This window comes from Malurus melanocephalus, unplaced genomic scaffold, assembly GCF_030028575.1.
Source record: "Malurus melanocephalus ecotype Western Australia unplaced genomic scaffold, MMel_1.1 scaffold_1251, whole genome shotgun sequence".
NCBI lineage: Eukaryota > Metazoa > Chordata > Aves > Passeriformes > Maluridae > Malurus > Malurus melanocephalus.
This window is the reverse complement of record NW_026624483.1, coordinates 37,299-57,820: the sequence shown is the minus strand read 5'-3', so window position 1 is coordinate 57,820 and position 20,522 is coordinate 37,299. Positions and strand designations below refer to the sequence as shown.

Here is a 20,522-nt window from a genome sequence, read left to right as displayed (position 1 = left end):
CAGTAACCACTGTGGAGGGATGAGGCAAATGYCCTGATATCTTTCCATTTCTAGAAAAGCACATCATTATGGTAAGGAACAACAAAGCTATGAGATTAGTCACAGCACTGCAGCGAAAAGAGTCGAGTCACCAACCTTGGATTAGCTGGACAAGTAATGAAGGCGAACTAAATATTTTCCCAATCCCAAAATAACATTCAATTGAACTTGAAGGTTATCTGTGGTCTTCCAAAGCGTTCAGAATTCGCCACAGAGAGAGAATTAGGTTGCCTAAAGAAAGGTCTGYTTTTAGCACAGAATAGCAGGCTTGGGAAATCTAAGGAATGGATGCACCAGACTATTTCTGACTGCAAAATCCACCTCATCTTGTCCAGAAGAGCTAAGAAAACCCCTTTTGTTGTTCCTAGGTATTATATCCACTTTGGGAAAGCAAAGCAAAGCAAAGCAAAGCAGACACCCCCAGCCTCCCAAATGCTGCCAAGTTTCAGTTCCAAACCTACAGCTCCAAGTGCTGTGAAATATGGGATGTCCTGAAAGCTGACCCTCTCCACAGCTGGTACCAGCTGTGAGCTGTAACAGGATGCAAGTCATCTGCAGGACTCAGCTTCTTCATAAAGAATTCAGGAGGATAATGTTTGCTAAAACCTATTCTGCTCTAATGACTGAGGAAGGACATTAGACAGGAGCTGGGGAACAAGATCTTTGTCATCCACAAACCTTACACAGCCACTGTCTTTTCCASCTTCCTAATATTGAACCCTCCTATAATTAAGAAAAACCGTAAGCACAAAAAACACTGAATTTCACAGGCACAGGTTTTGGAAATAAATTCACATGTGTTACCACTCTGACATAGAAAAAAACAGTATTTTGAGACTCAAAATGAAACCTGAATGCAAAGACAAATGTTCTCTGGAGCAGGAGGGACACAGCTGTCCATGGCAGCTCCAGACAAAAGGRTGAGCAGGTTGTCTGTGACCACCACCAGCTCCTGACAGATATTTTCCATGTAGGACAGCTGGGAAAAAGTCTGGCTCAGCTGTGACTCAAAGAGAAGGTTCACAACTGCATCACTGCCTCCAAGGGGAACTCCAAAAGGAGCTGCTCATCTCCCTAACTCTGACTCGACAAAGTCCCAACCCATGGGAGCGACCCCTTTTTTACAATCCCTTTTCCACAACAACAGGGAAAAACTATGAAAGTACCTGGCAATCCATTTAGTGACAGCTGAGGTGGCATTAAGGTGAGTATGAATAATTGGGGAAATGAGAATGCTCCTCATAGGTACTGCTGGGGGAAGAAAGCTCTTTCACATTATTCCAGTAATGAGCAGTACCAGCCATAAAGAGCACGCTGGCAGCTTTGCCCAAAAAGACTCATCTTCCCAGGATCAGTTTACAGTAAAATTCTGCGAGGGGGGACAGCTCCCAGCAAAGCTTTGGGAAAGCCTCACAACCTTAGGGTCAAGCCAGAGTGGTGGGCAGGGAAYCACCAGTCCAACTCCAGTCCCACCTGTGCTCTGATTCCCCACTTGTGACAAAGGGAATTCTTTGGTTCTGAAAGCCAGTGTTCATTAGAAAGTGAGCTGGGGAAAGGAGAAAGGACAGGGAGAATGGATACCAGGAATAGCCATCCCAGCATGGCAAAGCAGCTGAAAGCACTCCCTGAAATGTTGCCCACTCCCAGGTTTCCCCACGTAGTCAGAGCAGCTCCAGCGGGTGACTATTTATATCAGCAATCCGCCCAGCACTTCAGCAGATGCTCAGCTTTAAATATGGCTTTAAATCTTCTTGAAAGCAGCCAGGCTAAATATATGCTTCGGGTTAAATTTGTTCCTGGTGCTGTCCTGGGTCACATCTCACGTTGTGCCCTGGCTGTTCCTATAGGTGCTGGCACAAGGTGCCCTGGCAGCCTGACCCTGTCCCTCCTGCTTATTCCAATGCAGGACCAAACCCTCGGAGAAGGTGATGCTGGAACACCCAACAATCAAAAATTGYTCACACTTAACCCCCAAATGTGGTTTTGTCTGCAGCTGGAAGCTTCTTATTTATTGCCAAAGCCCTAAAGGAATCCACAAGACAAAGAGCAATCTCATTCCAAAGGCAAACAATTCATTACAAARTACTGCCTGCTTTGCATATACACGCATATGTATTTTAAGCAGACAAGGCAAAAGATTTGGAAATCTTCCCTCTTCACCASTGAATAAAAGTCACATTGACACAGCTGGAACAAAAAGCAGCCTGAGCTCTGTACAAAGCCCCCAGCACCAKTTTTTTGGGCAGATCCCAAGGCACGCTGCCCATCCCAAGACCTTCAGCACTTCCCTGTTCCTCCTTCCCATACCCACACATGACATCAACCACTGGGAGCTGCAACATGCTGGAAACCCTTGGGCCAGGCCAAAGGAAAATCTAAATGACTCCAGGATTAGTCTAAATTAGGAATTTAGAGTGTGAGTTTGATATCTGAACTGTACAACTAACCAAATTTAACTCTAAACCAGCCTGTGTGAATAACTGTAATTGGCATGTTCTGTGGCTCCTGAACTGCTTCTTTTGCCTCCACCAGCAAACAGGATTCTACAAACTGTGACAGTCACTTTTCCAAACCAGTCCCTCCTCAAATCATCCCCTTTATTGCAGCAGACATGAAACAACTGCTGTGGATGACACTCCTTTCCTGTCACTAGGAATGTAGAGTATGTTTCAAGCCCAGCTTTAATGCTAAGCCTAGACTAATCCCCCTGAAGATCTTTAGCTAGGCTTTGCCAAAGGAGCAATTGTTGCCACTAAATACGTTTATACTGTTTGATGGTGAGCAGTTTATTCTGCAGAGTGAGCTACCATTCCCACGATTAAATCCATGCTGGAATGAAATCACTTGACTGAATTCCTTTTTTTGCTATAGACTCATCCTTCTGAAGTTTCCCATCCTTGGCAATTCACCTTGGAACAGGCTGGGACAAGAAAACCATGACATATAAAATAGGCAGAACAAGTCCCACACAGATAAAGGGAAACCCAAACAAGAGCAAGTCCAACAAAACGGGGTCAGGCATGTTCTCTAGGAATACCCAAAGTGCAAGGAAGAGTCTGGGCCCGGCTGAACAGCCAAGTCAGCACTCTGCCTGGGACCAAGGAGCAGGCAGCAGCCTTGGAACCAACCAGTTCTCCTGATTTCAAGCAGTGCTGAGTAGAAGGGAGCTGGGAGGTTGAAGGAAGCACAAAGCAGAGGTTTGCAATGTAGCCCAGAAAACTGAGAGGCCCAAGAACCAAACACCAAACATTGAAATTCTCCCACATCCATGAAACTTTCCTAGYCTCAAAGCTTCCATTGCTTTCATGGAATTGAAACCAAGAAGTTGCAAGTGACTTCTATAAGCACATTTCCTCATCAGGATCCCTGATCTACTCACCCACCACCAGCTGCCCCCAAACAGCTCCCAAAACTTTGTGGATCCATTGCTGGCCCTTTTGATCTATTCCATCCACCACCTAACTGCCCCCAAACAGCTCCCAAAACTTTGAGGGTCCATCACTTGCCATCTCTCCACTTTGTTTACACACAGCCTGCTCCACAGGCACCATGGAGTGTTTGAAACTGTTCCCACAGGACACTGTCACCCCCCTCCTGCTGGGACAGTGCCTGGCACAGCACATGGAATGTGAATGAAGGTGCAATGTCTCTGCAGGGTGTTTGCCCATCTGGAGCTCTCAGACAGGGAATTCACAGGGCTCATGTCTCCTGCACAGAGACTCACCCATCCAGACCATGGAATACCTTTATATTTTCCCATTATGAGACCCAGATTTGGGGCAGGACACTTGCTCAGTGCATTGGTATCTAAATCTTGTGGTTATCTAAATCTTGTGGTTATCTAAATCTCATGATTTCAGAATTTCTCTGCCCTCTCCGCCGCAAGCACACCAAATTCCATCACCTCCAGCCCACTCTTTCTGCCTGTCCTTCCCTGTGAGTTGTGTTTTTCAGTGTGTGCTCCTTTTCCTGTGTCCTGCACATCAAGCACATCCATGCTCAGTGGCACCCTGTCAAAGCATGTCCAGGCACTGGAGCAGACTCCTGGGGCTGCTCTCCAAGGTGGAATATCCAGCCAGCCCATAATGGTTGTAAGATAGCCCAGATAGCACAGATTTCAGTTGTTCTGAAATCTTCCCTGTGCTGTGCAAATGGCATTTGACACCTCTGCTTTGTGCTTCCTTCAATCTCCCAGCTCCCTTCTACTCAGCACTGCTTGAAATCAGGAGAACTGGTTGGTTCCAAGGAAGCAAAGCACGGATTTAAACTCCCACATGGTTTTAACATGGAAGAGCTGGGTTATTAAAGACAGCCTGAAGGTAAGAGCAGTCAGACYCAGTGTTATGAAAGTGYCCTCAGAGCAGGAACACAGAAGGGRCTGCTGGAGGTCTCCACAGGTCAGGATGCTCACAACACCTCTGCTTTCATGCCCAGCCATGAGCTGCACAGGGTATTATACACCCACAGCTCAGAGCTCAACCCAACACTCCTGCTCTGTCGGATGAACTCAGCTCCCATTTCTATATTTAAATATCAAGGTCTCCAGCTGGAAGTGAGACTTGAACACATTCCAATACCACCTTCAGGCTGGGACTAGCCCATTCCTAGGCTTCCTYACAAAGGTTCTGCTGATTTATGCATACTTTCATTTCCATGTAACTGCTGAGGTCTACAATGCCCTTCCAGGAGCATCCAAACCATAAGGAAAAGGCGCCACAAGGACTCTGCCTTTTTTGAGACATAAATCCAACCATGCAAGTACAAACACATTTCAGTTAACATCTGCTTTCCTCTTCAGCAGATGACCAGRTTCTTCCTACACATCATTCTGATGTACTTAATACCATTATTTTAAAGTTCACTCAGCGGGTAAGAAATCAGCAAATAAATCCAAGCAAAGACTCTCCCCTGCTTGAGCAGATGTCGGATCAGGATTCAAAGCTGAGCAGAACAGCCCACAGCTCTCAAGGATTTTGTTTTAGATATCATACAGATTTATTTTAACAAATACACCATTTTTCTGGGAAATGGCTGACACTAACAAAGTGCAAAGGAAGTAATTTTCAATGATCAAGTACTAGAGCTGAGGCCTTCTCCACCCCATCTTGTCTATGCTTCAGGTTTTTGAAAGGAAAATCTCAATTTCCATTTCCYTTTGTGGAGGCTGTCTGGCTGCCAGTCCTTCAGGTCACAGCTAAAAGAGCCAATTTTGGCTTATCAGTAAGTCAAAGAGATACAAGTCAGAAAAGATAAAAGAAAGGCACCTCTTGCCTTTCAATAAGTTGCTGTTTCTTCAAGGCATGAACACATTCACAGCATCTGCTCCAAACTTCAAAGCAAGATCACCAAATAACTCCTTTTGGAAGGAAAAACTGCAGAGTGGATCCTTGGACTAGACCTGAGCACAAGCCTTGCCTCAGGAGCATTTGTGAAGGCACAATGTGCTCCTGAACAATGACAAATGTATTTATTTCAGTGTTCACACTTACACTGAGCCCATGCTGGTGCCACGTCCATAGGGGTGCAGACAGAGTGCTATCAGCTCGCTATTCTGTACAGAATTGATTGATTTTTCTTCTTTTTAAACGCTCCTATTTGATCACTCTGCTGGCACTTGAGTCAGGCAGGTTTTTGGCCTCAAGATCTCTGCTTCATCCTCCAAATGTTTCTTAATCATCTAATTCCCTAACAGCCTCCCTGTGCAATCAAAATGATCCGCATTATCACTGTGCCAGCTCGATCTGGAGGAGATAAATTGGGGTGCCAAGTGAAAAGGGAAAGGGCCCAGAAAGGGTTGGTATCAGGGAGAAGGGAGCAGCCCTGCAGTTCCACAGACATCCCTGCACCCTCRTGACAACTCTGCTAAAACATCCATTGATTCCACTCCTTAGATCAGCAGCATCTGCTGCCATCCCAGCACTGCCATCTGTGCACGTATTTCCCAAACCCACAATCCCAACTGGAGGTTAGTAGGTCATGGCCATAATTCTCTGCCCCTCCTGGGAAGAGCAAACACTCTGTTTGAAGCTGCAGAAGCACAGAGAACCCCCCTGTTACCCATCCTGACCCTCTAAAAGCTCTCCTGCCCCTCCAAAACTGGCCAAGTGCCCCTTTCCAAGGGCAGAAGCAAGAAGGGACTGGCAAACCTACTCCAGCTCTGCTGATGAGCAACTTACTGCTGAAAGAATAATAATTAAAAAAAGGACACCAGCTTCAAGAGCAGCTAGACCAAGGATCAACACCTGAAATGGTCCCAACGGGACAAGTTCAGTGAGGTTCACCAGGGGCAACTGAAAACACAAAAAAGGGTTCAGAGAAGAAAATCCAGGTGTTGGTTATACTGCCAGTAAAAAATAACCCTTTGTTTACATATACAGAGAAATGCAGAGCTATGGGATGGCTCGTTCCTGTACTGTCCAGCAGATTTGCATGGAGTTTAATCCAAAAAGGGCAACCAACACCTCCCAACTCAGCCCTTCTCAGCTGGAGAAACAGCTCTGGCTTCAAATCAAAATGCTTCTAAATGAGATTTTTTTTCCCCCCACATGGTAAATTCCTTGGACTTTTCTGTCCCTTAGCAGTTTCACGTGAATGCAGAGAACAGAATTAGGCAAAGCATTTAGGTGGCTTAGGTAATTATAGTGGCACATGCTATCAGTTCAAGACACAAGATTAGCACAGCAAGCTCCAGTTAAAGCAGGTCTTCCCCATACTGGGAAARGAAYSAGYCTCTTTTTTKCTCTAAAACATGAACATGCCWYGTCAGAATGGGAATACAGACCCTAYAAAATYTTYCCAAAGGMATCTTTGCTGGYACTCACAGAAGCACTTTTTAGACAGTTACACACCCTGTGGCTTTAAATACAATATAAAGGTTATATTGAATTATTTTCTTCTACATCTACATGACKAATTGTGTCACCTTGGGCCAAAGGAGATTTCTAAGAGAATTGCCTCGTCAGGAAAAAAGCAGCAAAGACCATTCTTAATTAAGAAAGGCTTAGTCATAGATGCAGTTAATCGACACAGAAGTGTCCAGTAAAAGAAAATATCGTGTCACTTAGACCTATCCCAAAACCAAAGGATTTTGAGACTGAATTTGCTTTGCAGAACATTTTTTCTGTTCTGCCCAGACCAAATTTGTGAAATAATTCTTGYTATTTTACCTCAAGCTTTGCCACAACTAACTCAATATTAACCAGCAGGGGTTTAGGAATTTAACTCCTCTCCCAAGGAGTTACAGCTATAGAAGAATCTTAACTTTGACTCAACCAAAAAGTATTTCCATCAGTTCTTCAAATGGTAGAGAAAAAACTCAGAGGTGTGGCACGGGGGTRGTACCTTTGGGTGCAGAGCCAAAAGGGCAGCAAGAAGTGTTTGTTACTAATTTTTATTTTTTTTTTCTTCAGGGCTGTGGATCTTACCACTTCAATCTGACAACAACCTAAGTGGAATTGCTCAACAGCCCTGCTGTCTGTATTGGTGTTATTGCCATGGCCACTGCTGTGGTTGTTTTTTAAGGATGGAAAGAGTGGAGGCAGGTTTTAGAAGCTCCCTGAAGAGCTGACACTGTGCCCATGAATAATCCTGACCAAAAGCCCATTATCATTTTATCATTTCTCAATTTCATTCCCCTTCCTCCCCTAGTGGCTCCTTTCAGACACATCTGGACACCTCTGAACAATTCAGATGTGAACAATTTCATCCTGCTCTCTGCACAGGTGGAAAATTCTCCTCTATAGCCACAACACTGCAAGCTCAGCATTTGTGACAGCCTCACATGGCACATGACAAAAATCTCCTTTTCACTCCTCAGCTCCACTCAGACATCAGCACAGTCCAAGGAACATGCAAATTCCAGGAATACAAACCTCTCTAAATCCTACAAGACACTGAGGCACCCAGAGCCTCGCCACAACTGAAGGTGGTGACAAACACTGAGTGACACAAATGCTGTGGGAAACACAATATGCAAGGAATAAGCTGAGTGTGGAATTTTAGCCTCCACCTTTTGAGGAACCAGGCACAATGGCAAAGACAGACCTGGGTTGGTTTATGTGGCTGAACAGTCCTTTCCAAAGGACATCTGGTGGCACTTCAGAGGCTGGGGAAGGACACAGAAAACAGTGCAGGGAATGTGCTGCATTAGGGTGAGCTGCATTTTCACCTGTACRAGGTCCCTGACAGAGCTGCTCCTCTGAGCATTTCCAACACCAACTCCCAGGAGTAGCCAAAGGGCAGCTGGTGGCACWGGGATGTGCAGAAGCCACGTGCCACCTCTGAGCACATCCACACACGTGGGGCTTCCTACAGGCACCAAATTCAATCAGTCAGTTCTAATGTGCACAGAACTCATCCAGGGACAACTGCTTCTATCCCCCAACCCTCACTGAAAAACAGCTGCAGAAATTTTCCCTGAAGGGAAAAATCCCAACTGCTTCTATCCCCCAACCCTGACTCAAAAACAACTTCAGAAATTACCCTGAAGGGGAAAATTCAATCCCAGACCCTTCTGGGCAGGAAAAGAATGAATCCTGTGTACCTGAAGCATTTGTCTTAACAATCAGACCACTTGCTGTTACTGTTTGTGGGAGTCTCAGGACACACCTGACAAGGGAGGAAGAGTTTAGTTCTACCTTTTATCACACCCACCAGAAATCTGGACTTTGCAAGGGAATAAAAAAATMCAAACCTGCCCTCCTTTCCCAGCTGTCATAGGGAAGGAATGAAAGCTTTTACCCAAAGAAGGTGGATGCTCATTGTAAGGGAAGTGTAAAGGGTTTCAAACAAACCAGTGCTCCTAACAAACCCTGATGTGAATGGCACATATACACAAGTCAAGGCAAAAAAGAAAAAAACTCAGAAATTCAAGCAAGGGCTGCTGCAAAGACAGCAATTTTTTTAATTAGCTGTTGGAGTGAAACGCTGTACTTTTGCCAAGAAGAGAAGGAAAGCCTTTGCCTGGGGCGACAGGTCACATCTAGAGCCAACCTCATATTGCCCCATCCCTTCATGCTACCCAAATGCTCCAGTGGGAGCTGGGRGCTTTGTAGTGAGACCACAGGAACAAGAAAAATGCCATCCTGAGCCTCTCCTGAAATGAGAGCTGGAGTGATTATGGGATGGAAGGCAGCCAGGTTTAACTGCTGCTGGAAGTACCCCCCTCCTCCACATGTCTCTGTCACTCCCACACCTCAATGGGTCCTTCTAACTGCCCCAACAGCATCTTCATGGCATCACACTAGCACAGGGCAAGGTTAGAATTAGGGACAAACTGTTCCCTGAGAGGCTGCTGAGGCCCTGGCACAGGCTGCCCAGAGCAGACACCAATCCCTGGAGGTGTTCAACACCAGAGTTGGAACAACGTGGGTCAGTGAAAGTGTCCCTGGCCATGGCAGGGACTGGGATGAAATGGGGCTTGAGGTCCCTTCAACCCAAAGCACTCTGAGTGGTTCTAAGGCCCCTGAGAGCAGGGAAGGAGCTGTACTCCACACACCCCATGGCAGCGCTCGGGCACCTCTCCCTCCTGGCATTACCCAAACCCTCCCTGGCAAGGTGGGAGCAGAGCAAGGGCTGTGTCAGCAGGCAGTGACCTCCTCACCCTGCCTGCCCCAAGCACCCTTGGGTGCCCTTTCCCATGACCAGCTGCACCCTGCACCCTGCCAGCCGCTCCCACAGGCCCCCAGCCACGCAGAGGCCACGGCTGCAAGCCAAGCTCTAATTAGTTCTGTGCTTCATTTACCTCTGCACTTGCACTAGGCTGGACCTAAGCGCACTCCCTGCAGCACTGAGGGCAGAAAAAGGCCTGTTTCCACTGACCTAGCACCTGGGACCAGTCCAGGAGCCTCCTGTGGTTTGGAAATCAAAACATCAAAATTCCCTTATATTTATGGCAAAGCCTCCCTGACCACCTTCCCTATATAAAATGCTTTGGCCATCCTCYCTGGTATTTCTCAGCTACTGTCAGTGCTCTCACTGTGGTGAGCTGAGGCTAAAAGTTTGTGGAAAATCTCATCCCACRTCTCCAAGAGTCAGGAAAAATCCTGGATGGCTGAAAAATCCAGTGACACAAACAGAAAGAAGATTCTTGGCACAGCCTTGACTGTGCTGCATCTGCTCTGCTAAGCAGGTTCATTTATTTCCAKCCTGTAGCTGTCTCCTGCCATTTAYAGCAGCTGCCTTAACGAACTTCCAAGGTAGACACTAAGCCTGAGCCTTCCTAAATTCATGTCTAAATACCCTTGATGAATTCATTTGATCTTTCCATGAATGGGCCGTTCCATTGTCCATAATAAACTCTTCCTGCAAAGCAGGCACTCTGAGTTGGGAAGCAGTACCAGAAATTTTCTGCCTCCAATGCAAATTTGATCCAGCCCAAACCTCACCTTCACTGGGAAAAATGGTCCATGTGGAATGGCAGCACAAGCTTCAAACAGCACCTTGAATAATGAAATKACTCCCCTGCAAACATGCAAAGTGCTCCTCCAAACTCACATCTGAGGGCTCAAGAGGGGATTTGCACTAAAACCCTTGAGAACAATTTCCTGATGGATGGAAGAGGAATTGTCTGAGCCAACTGGAAATCTTCACAAACCTTTGATAAGATATCCCCCTCCCCTCGCTCTTGCTCTATGGGTCCTCTTATCCCTACTTTTAGGAATTCCAAAATTTAAATTCTGCAGTTGTATTTATCCACCTGGCAACATTCTGACATCTGAAAAAAATCAGGTTTTATTCTCTTCAAGGCTGCAAGTACTAAGAGAATTCTATTCCCTGGCAATAAGAATTTGTCAGACCCACAAGTGGTTTTAGAAAGTCAGTAGAGTATTGCAGCACATGGGTTTGGGCCAGGAAGGTGAGCCAAAGTGACTTGCAGGGCAACCAGACAATGAGAAAAAACCCCTTCCCAGATCAAACAGAGATGCATTTCCTCATGGGAAAATCTCTGCACGCCTGCAGTAAAGAATGAGGAAGAGAGAAATGGACTCAGAGAAACTTCATCTGCCTTCCTTGTTCCTCCCTTGTCTCATCTTTGCAAGTAAGAGAAAAACTRCACATCCACTTTGACTGCCACAAGCAGCAGCTGACCCGATGAGGCACAACCACTGCTAAAAAATGTTTGTTCCTCAGTGCAAACCAGGGCTGGGTTGGTGGGAGGAGGTGTTTTTAGACAAGAGGTGCTGGGATATTTCACCTGCAAGAGGGATTTGTCATGGTCTGCAGKCCTGCCTGAGAAGCAGGGTGTGAACACCAATGTTCCCTGAGTGCAGAGACAGCCCTGCAGGGCTGGAATGTCCTGAAAGGGTTCTGCAGAGGGAAAATCACCTTCCTGCCCTGCCCCTCCTCAGTCTAGCAGAGTATCCCTGTCTGGATTGGTGAAGGAGGCATGSTTCCCAAGCAATCATTTCCTTAGGCTAAAACATATGTACATACATTCAATCTCCCCAACTCTGTCCATATGGGAGAGCTGAAGGTTATCTATAAACTACCACAGTTTGGCTTGTTGGGCTCAGCTGAACACAGACTAAAAAAAAAAAATAAGCACTGACATCTCCAGACTGCACCAGTTCCCAAATGCAGAGGCACAGCTAGAATGGTTTGGAACTGGAACAAAACTTTTCTGAGGAAGGTTTGCTTTTCTGGACCTGTTTATTTTCCTGCTGGTATCCATAGACATGTTTCATCAGGTTTGGTTGCTGTGTGATGAGCAACTTGACCTGCTGAGTCAAACTCAGAGTTAGTCAAAGTCTGACTGCAGAGTTTTCATCCAAGAAGCTGAGAAAGCATTTTCAGGTAAGATATTGAAGCTTAGGCTTGGTGGTCCCTAGGGACAGATCAAGAAATCCAAGGGATGTACTGAATTGCAACTGGCTTAAGCTTCCAACTCAGGAGAACAAAGGCCTCGAAACACAGGACAAACAAATTGTTCCCTGAACTCCTACAAATCATTTTAACAACTACATTATTACAGACTTTACAAATCAAGCTACATATTTTGTCCTTGTAGTAGAAGATAAACTAAATCACCACTTATATACCCAAGCTGAACTGACAGTGTTTAATACTGGCCAAGGTGATCACTGCAAATATCAACAAACAGAAGGAGCTGTATAAATTCAGGATTTCTTAAATTGAGCTGTGTTGGACCAAAACTCRCAATGTCTGAGTTTTCTTTCTGTCAGATCAGATTTTGCTTGTTTTAAACCACACAGYCCTCACACATATTCCAGKTTCTGATATCCCACAGCWRTCTCAAATCTATGACATAYASTTCATTTCAGCYTTCTCCCAACTCCATTAAAGTTGCTGCACAATATTTCCCAGCTCTTAGCTTCTAATATTCTTTKGAAACTGAATTTGAGCCACCTACCCCTCAATCAATGCCTATTATGGGATGAAGATTAAAATCCCAGGGTTCTAACTGAGGTTTCTTGCCAGATTACCAGCCTAAGTTGGTACACACTCCCTGGAGAGTAAAATGCTTCTCTTGGACACTTGTGTGACACAGCTGGTGGACAGAGAAGAAAGGCTTCTTCACAAACAACAGAATGGGTGGGAAATACAAAATTCAGGTCAACTGAAGACRAGCTTCAGAAGAGAAAAAATCCAGGGATATGAGGCAACTTGTAATTCAAGACAGTAATCCAAACTRCCCCTCTCCTTTTCAGAGTTCTAAGCTAACTGAGCCAGCTGGTAAAAAGATCTGGCCAGCAGCATGAAACAGCAGGTCCCTGCAAGGACCTGGAACAGTATCYGGATACATGAGCTGGTGAACAACAGAGAAAAGGGCCCAGTGATGAGGAATGAATGCTACTGCTTGGGACACCTGGAAAATTGATGTGATTCTACTCCAAAAATCTGCAGGGAGAAGAGGTCAGGGGGGTAAAGCCTACAGGAGAAGTGCAGATGGAGAGGGGTGGACAGAGGGCATATATGCAGGTGTAAGCACAGATAGGAACATGCTACTGCACAGAAAAATAGAAGAGAAAAAACCATGAACCCTTCCTCAAATGACACAGACACAGTGATGGGCATAATGAAGGGCAGGATATGAAAACCTGATGGAAGAAAGGAGTTTTCAACCATGGGCACACTTAACCTGTGGAAACAATTCCTCTAGGATATGAAACATTCAGAAGCCAAAAAAGGAACTTCTACAGGCCTGCTCACCTGCATGCTAAAGAACAGAGGCRTAAATACAAAAATTAAATTTAAAATATTGGAGTTCTTGAAGATGGGTAATCATGTCTTTTGGTGTAAAACCAACTCCTGGTTTCTGAGTGCTGGCAAAAACACTTCCTTGGGACAACCAGAGAACTAGAGTGGCAAGASCAAATGCAATCTGTGACTTGCCTTCCTCTCCAGGTGCTGTCCTCTAAAGCTGGGAACTGGGTAAAGATGTGACTGATCTGCCTCATGTTACTGTCTCTATATACAGCAACTATCCAGTACCACAAATTCAAAYTGGAAAATGAATGATTTCTTCAATCCAAGATCCAGTCATATGGCTCTKTCACACAGGAAGCATTTTCCCAGTTAAAAATTCCTCCAGCCATCTGGGATGAGCCTCAGCAATCAGAGCTGTATCACATCCTGGCCTGCTCTGCTGTACTCAACCCTTGCCAGCCTTTCCACCTCCATCCTGCTCCCACTGAAGCAGACATCTCCCAGATTTCAAGACAAGATTGTGGCCAACAGAGAATACAGCAAGAGGAATGGGACCCYGTGACAGTCTCTGCATAGGGATCACACCAGCTAAAGATCTCTGTCCTCTGGTTAACAATTCTGCTGGGAACAGCAGCACACAAAATGGACCTCACTCGCCTGTCAATATTTAGATAGTCAATCCCTATGGATATTCAAACATACAGCAAAGCTACATTTTATTCTTCTTTTTGTTTTCAAAACTTAAAACTGGTTAATCACCAAAGGGAAAAGAGCTGTTAACACCACAAGTCAGTGACACATGAAGCCAAAACCATGGGTGCACGTCCCAGAGCCAGGGCAGAAGCTGCAACAGATCCACCCAGGCCCTGCTCAGTCTTTGCCCTTGCTTGCTATCTCCTTACACACAGTGTCGAGTTGCTTTTTAAACATTTGGCCTGTTCCTGCCTGGCATCTGCTCAAGGGCCAGCTCAGGTGGTACAGAGGGATGAAATGTCTGCTCTGGCCTGTGCCTTTTCTAAGCCACAGCAGTTATCCCACAGCAACTGGCTAAGACYACTCCAGCCCTGCAACGTGAGACAATTGTTTTTGTGGATCAAGTTTCATCCCTAGACAACAGACCATTGTAATGAATGACAACTGGAACCAGTACTCACTGAGTGGTTTAAGGATGCTGCTGCTCGTCTCGTCAGCATTTTCTACGTCCGATTTGTCCGAGTAGTTCTCTGAGATTTTCTCCTTTTCTTTCTTTTCTTTGTGTCCTGKTCTTCTTCTGTGACGCCTCCTCCTCCTGTAGCTCTTCGGCACGTGGACCCCGATGTAAATTGTGTGGTGACCTGGGGGACACAAGCACACAAATATCAACTTCAGCACAGTTTAGGCAGCACAGGCCAGCTGCATCCCACTGAATCCCAAAATATTTTGGGTTGGAACGGACCTTGAAGTTCATCTCATTCCAAACACCTCCCACTATCCCAGGTTGTTCCAAGTCCCATCCAACCTGGCCTTGGACACTTCCAGGGATGGGGCAGCCACAGCTTCTCTGGGCACCCTGTGCCAGGGCCTCAACACCCTCCCAGGAAAGAATTTCTTCCATATATGTAACCTAAATTTACCCCCTTTCAGTTCAAACTCATTACTCTGTGCTCTACCCCTGATTCACTCCAAYAGGCAAGTGAGTTATCCTTCTTTGCTGGCCTAACATTAATTATTCTTGTCTCCAGATGTGAGCATGGAGCTCTGTARCTACCATTTGAAAAAGTATTTTTGTCCCATCATTTCTGGGAGCACATGCCAGTGCAGACTGGTAAGTRCTGTCCTTGTGACTCATTTAAATACAAAAATAAACCCCACAGAAGGCCATCATACTSATTTTGTAATATCGAACAGCATGCTTTTCAAACACATTCTACAATAATTTTTCCATTTGTTTCACAAAATACATTGGCTGAAYTTAACTACCTCATGCCAAGTGATTCAGCTTAATTGAAGAGCTTAGACCAACAAAATTTCCATCACTTGACTGTGCAGTCCATTGTATAACAAGCATCAGAGTACCATCAGATACCTTACAGGGTGCTGCTATAGAGATGCCATGCTCTAAGGACCATTAGGGTGTTATTAGAACACAGCAGAGGAGGAAGGACTACTCACACAAGTTCCTATCAACTCCTACTCAATGCTTTCCACAATAAAAACTAACTAGTAACAAAGTAAGTGCTAAATTCCATGCATTGGCTGCAGATCCCAAGGATGCCTTCCCSTTGCACTGAGATTTGGATTTCAAACCAAAGCACTACAACTACATTTGCTAATTGTTGTGCCTTTTTGTGTMTGATAAAATGATTTATTTTCAGGGCTTTCTGCACTCTGTCTACTTGGGATGAATATCCTGTGCTTACAGAAAGCACTTGGACATCTTTTTCTCTGTCCAGATCGTTCACACATCTCACTGTGAGCTGTAAAAACAGCTCTTCCCAAGGCAACTCTTGAGAAATGAGAGCTGGATTCTGTGCTTTGGTTTCCCTGCTTCTGTCCCAGTGTGGCCAAAYGGAGAGTTTCAGATGAACACACAGGTGACTGACTAAACAAACTTATCTGAACGAATGACCCACAAACTAAACATGTGTCCAATTCCTCCTTATGATAAATTCAATCTTGGAGATTGAACAAATGAAAATTTAGGCACAAAATACTCCCTTTCAGTAACAAACCAAATTGTCAATGACCAACAATCCAGCTTTTACCATTTCAAATTCCACACACCCCTAAGACCAGCTGTCAAGCCTGGAGAGTCTTTCACCTTTTTTTGCATGTTTGCTCATCTTTTCCCAAAGCCCTGCTGTGGCCAGGGACAMCTTYCACTACACCAGGGAGCTCCAAGCCCTGTCCAACCTGGCCTTGGACACYKKCAGGGATGGAAGGAACAGAAAGCTGGGGCTGAGCAGGGTTCAGATTTGGGCAGTGGAACAGTGACAGAAGGGTCCTGTGTCTGCTGCCCCGGGGCAGAGCCACAGGGACATGGACAGCAAAACCTCCCAGACCGACACCTGAAGATCCGATTTAGCTCTTGCGTGCCAAAGGAAAGCCAGAAAGCTCTTCCAGCAACTGGAAACATCAGCTTTATCGTGGCAGATGGCCTGAGTGCCACATGGGGACAGAGAAGGGGAGATCTTATCTGAGCACAGGCAGGAGCTGGAGGGTGGGGGGACTCCAGACAGACGGGCAGTGGAATCCTAAGAGATTCCACACCCAAAACTGAACCAAAAGCTTGAGACAAAAGGTGTCTGTATTAAACAACATCCCCCTTTGAATCACTTGAATTCTGTGGTCAGTTTGATAATAGAAACACATCATAGTAAGCCAGTCTTAATACTTTAATATGCTGCCAACAGGACTGGACAATCTCTTTAATCTTTGGACCACGTGTGCACAGTACAGATTTTGGTAACATGAAACTCGCTTGTATATACACAGGCAAACATCTGCATTACTTCTCTGCTTTTCTCTAGTCCAAAGGCAGAGACTTATTTAATGTTCCTTTCCGTGTCCCCGCTGCCCACTCAGTGGGGACAAGTCTGTTTAGGGAGGCCAAGCAAGACATTTTCCTTCTCCCTGAACCTCAAATGCTTGGCATCTGTTTATATTGTTCCAAAGGCTGAGATAATCTYCTAGGCTCCCTTCCCAAAGCGCCTGGAAGGAAACAATTGACACATACTCTGAATGCACTGGGCTCCTGGGACACTTCCGACTCACCGGGGGAACGCAGCCTTTCCCATGAGAACCACAGCCTGAGAAATGGAGTGTGACACAGGCACCACCAGGATCCTACAGCCTGGGGAGGGAGCCGAGCGCGACACTTTGGATAATTCAAACCTGGAGTTGTCTCTTGTACACCCACCACTCTCCAGAGGACATCCATTATCCTCTGAGTGCACCTCAGTACACCAGGGTGTATTTCACAACACTCAAACCCCACTACCACATGTACAGCCAGACCTGCAGGGGCTTCTTTGGACTCTCACCAACTGTAGCTAAAATCTTTGACTTTTGTGCCCACAGAAAATCTTTACATTACCCCAAATTCACAACAAAATCATTTCATCTGATTATTAATAAAGCAAGAAGTAGCCATCATCAGGGARGTTCTCCTGGAAAAACTCTGTTGAAACTACATTTTTTGCTTTTTTAAGAGCTRCTGAAGAACAGCAGTCCATGATTCAGCACCCATATCTGGAGCTTGGGCATAGGAGACTGCCAGAATCAGTTTTAGAGGCCAGGTTGGACAGGGCTTGGAGCAACCTGGTCCAGTGGAAGGTGTCCCTGCTCATGGCAGGGCTGTCAATTAGATATCATTAAGGTCCCCTCCAGCCACAACCATTCTGAGAATGATCCTCATCCTTTATCATGATCCTCTCCATTTTTAAGCACTAGCTCTTTTTTTTTAAAGGGTAACAGGGCATGGCTTTTGCTCAGTAAAACCAAAACTCAGTCACTTGGAGAAAGGAGCTGAAAGTTAGCGGATCAAAGGATAAAGTCTGCCTGCTGCATCTAAGAAGGAATCCCTTCCACATGACTGGGTTCTTGAGACTCAGAGCGTGGTAAGACCAGCCCATAAAGAATCTCACACTGGCACCTTAGAAGGAAATAAGATCAAAATCTAATATTAAAGATGTATAAAGGAACGAAAATAAACTGAGCATCGGCAGTTTTTACCCAGCCCTTGTTTTCCCTAAAAGACTCCTTTCTGAAGAACAAGGAGAGTCACATTACACCCAATCAGGCTGCAACAGGCTCATGTACACAGTGCCAAAATCTTCCCCACAAGCTCTGGACAGATATTTCAGGCCACTGAAAAATGGGCTTTGCTCAGAATGCCCCAGCCATGTCACTTGGCTGGCCTATAGAAATGACACAGACAGGTAAAAGTGAGATTGGACAGGGCTTGGAGTGACCTGCTCTAAATGGAAGGTGTCCCTGCCTATGGCTGGGGATTGGAATGAGACGATCTTTAAGGTCCCTTCCAACCCAAACCATGCTGTCATTCCATGAAAGTGTGACCTTCTCAGCCCATTTTCACAGGGCAGCCATCAGTTTTACCCCTGGGTGGAGCTGAAAGGCAGCACACCCTGAGACAGCCACATGYAGCACAGAAATGTGCTCTGCACTCACAGCAGGGGCAGGGACAGAGCCCACCAAGTGCTTGGTCAGCACAGGATGGCCCAGCACGGCTCTGTGCCCAAGGAGGTGCTGGCACACAGCCAAGCCCACAGAGAGGTGGCACCAGCCAGGACACTGCCAGCATCACAGCCAAGCCAGCAGCTTATACCAACCCAGGGTGGCAGCAGAACGTGCTTCTTGTTTTATGGGAGAATTAAAGTAAATTAACAACATAAARAAAGCTCGTGGCTCAGAAGGACAAATAAATCAGGGGGATGATCCATTTTAAAAGGGAGATACTAAAAGTAGCGCTAAGGAAGTCCCAAACTAAGCCCTGCTTAGTTTCAAATCAGCTCAAGAAATAAGAACAAAGGCCACGGCGTCACATGCTGGGTGCCCTTAGCTCTATCTGGTTACAGAGGGGTTTTACAGGTGCTGGTGGCAGCAGAGGGGCAGCTCTAGGACCTGCACCTCACCCAGCTCCACCTTCCAGGACAAAGCTGTTCCACACTCCCAGGATGGGACCCACAGCCAGAGGGACACCCTACAGCAGCTGGGTTAGAAACAGGGAGCACAGGGATGTCCTTAGTGCTGTGCAAGAGCCAAGAGCTGTTCCCATTCATGCACATGGACAGAGACAWTGACTCCCCCCAAAAACCCAAACTAGACCCAGTTCTCTAGACAGGCTGCCCAAGCACAGTCTTAGGTTTTTCAAAACACGCCGGTATTCAAGTGACCAATTTTCCATGCAAGTAAAAATCCTCTGGTCAGGGAAACAGCAAAAGGATTCACTGAGCAATTTGTGGCAATCTGAACAAAAMTGAATGCACTAGCTGGAGACAAATGAGATCCAAATCCCTTCTCCTCTAAAGAACAGTAATATGCAATGAGCCCATTCTTCTATGGTGTGGCAGTTTGCCAAGGAAAAGGGTCAGAATAATCCATCAGGCAATGGGAACAACCATAAGGCTGAGTAGCAGGTTCACAGACTGATAAACGACATCAGGAGAGATGAGGCAGATATAAGGGCAAAATATAAAACAGAGGCTTCAGGAGAGACAATCCTGTGCTACTGTGCCATAAACAAAGGAAAGAAAATGAGAAACATYAGGGATCTGTTTCAGTCTGCCAGCTCCAGCACAAGAATGCCAAATTCATGGCTAAGATTCAAGTGAGGACCAGCATCAGCAAGGAAGATGCAGTTCCTTAATCAAACAGGGAACTTGTCCAGAGATCATTTTATATATTTGCATTACTGCACTTCACATCTTAACAGGCAATCGTTGACTGAAATGCCTGTGAGGGACAGGGAATGAGCTGTGCAGGGGAAGACAGCAYGGAAACTGGAGACATCTATTTTTTCTTCTGTAACATCAGGTTTCTAGAACTTCAGTATGTTCAAAAGGTCAGATTAATCTGAGATCTAAAGCATTCCCATGTAACAAGACTACAGTGAGACAGAAGGCAAGCCTTCCTAGCCATCTGCCTAAATCTTGCATTCCTCTGCTCCAAACGGATGATCCATGACCCAGACTGGACTTGCCAGATTCCTAACAAGATTCAGAGGCCACTCCAGCAAAGCAGGTGTAAAAGGTGAGTTAGATCTGAGMAACAGGATGGCTCAAAAAGACAGRGCTCATAWRAATTCAAGTAAAAAATATCYAAACAGGAAAATAAAATAMAACTAAATTAAATTAAATAAGGCCTTCAGTTGTCTTCCTGAAGATCCTAAAAGCCCTGTCTATGCAGACAGAGGGGTGGCAGTGAAGAAGAGGTGGGCATTGTTCAGACAGAACAATGAACATGTGGTGGGGGTATTCTCCCTCAGCTTTACGTAAGCTGTTGCAAGATTCTTACCCACAACCCCTTAAGCTGCTTTTCTTTCTCTCTTCTTKGGAGCTGTGAGAGGTTACAAAAGCCACTGAACCTGTCCTGCTGTGATCTGATCTAATTTGGCCAGAACTGTTTGGCTTCCATGGAAAGRAAAGGAAGACTTGAAGAACGCAGTGCTCCAGGGAACAGGGAGGAGAAGAGGATCTGTTCTGGACTATTGGATTTAGCTCTTGGGAAGCATGGTACCTTTGRATTTTCTGGCATCCTTTAAAATTATGTCTCATTCCCAAATCYTCCAAATCACCACTCAAGAGAACCGATTTTGG

The 20,522-nt window shown here is 45.7% G+C and overlaps 1 protein-coding gene across 1 annotated transcript in view; it reads right to left on the bottom strand.

Moving 5' to 3' along the window:
- Nucleotides 1-14,360: 14,360 nt before the first annotated feature.
- The window catches only part of LOC130586677 (electrogenic sodium bicarbonate cotransporter 1-like), a gene marked incomplete at its 3' end in the record, with an annotated part of 30,039 nt that continues 23,877 nt past the window's right edge, over nt 14,361-20,522 (bottom strand). Inside the window, exon 3 of the mRNA XM_057387558.1 lies at nt 14,361-14,540. Within this exon, the coding sequence (XP_057243541.1) occupies nt 14,361-14,540 (180 nt within the window). The remainder of the gene's footprint in view (nt 14,541-20,522) is intronic.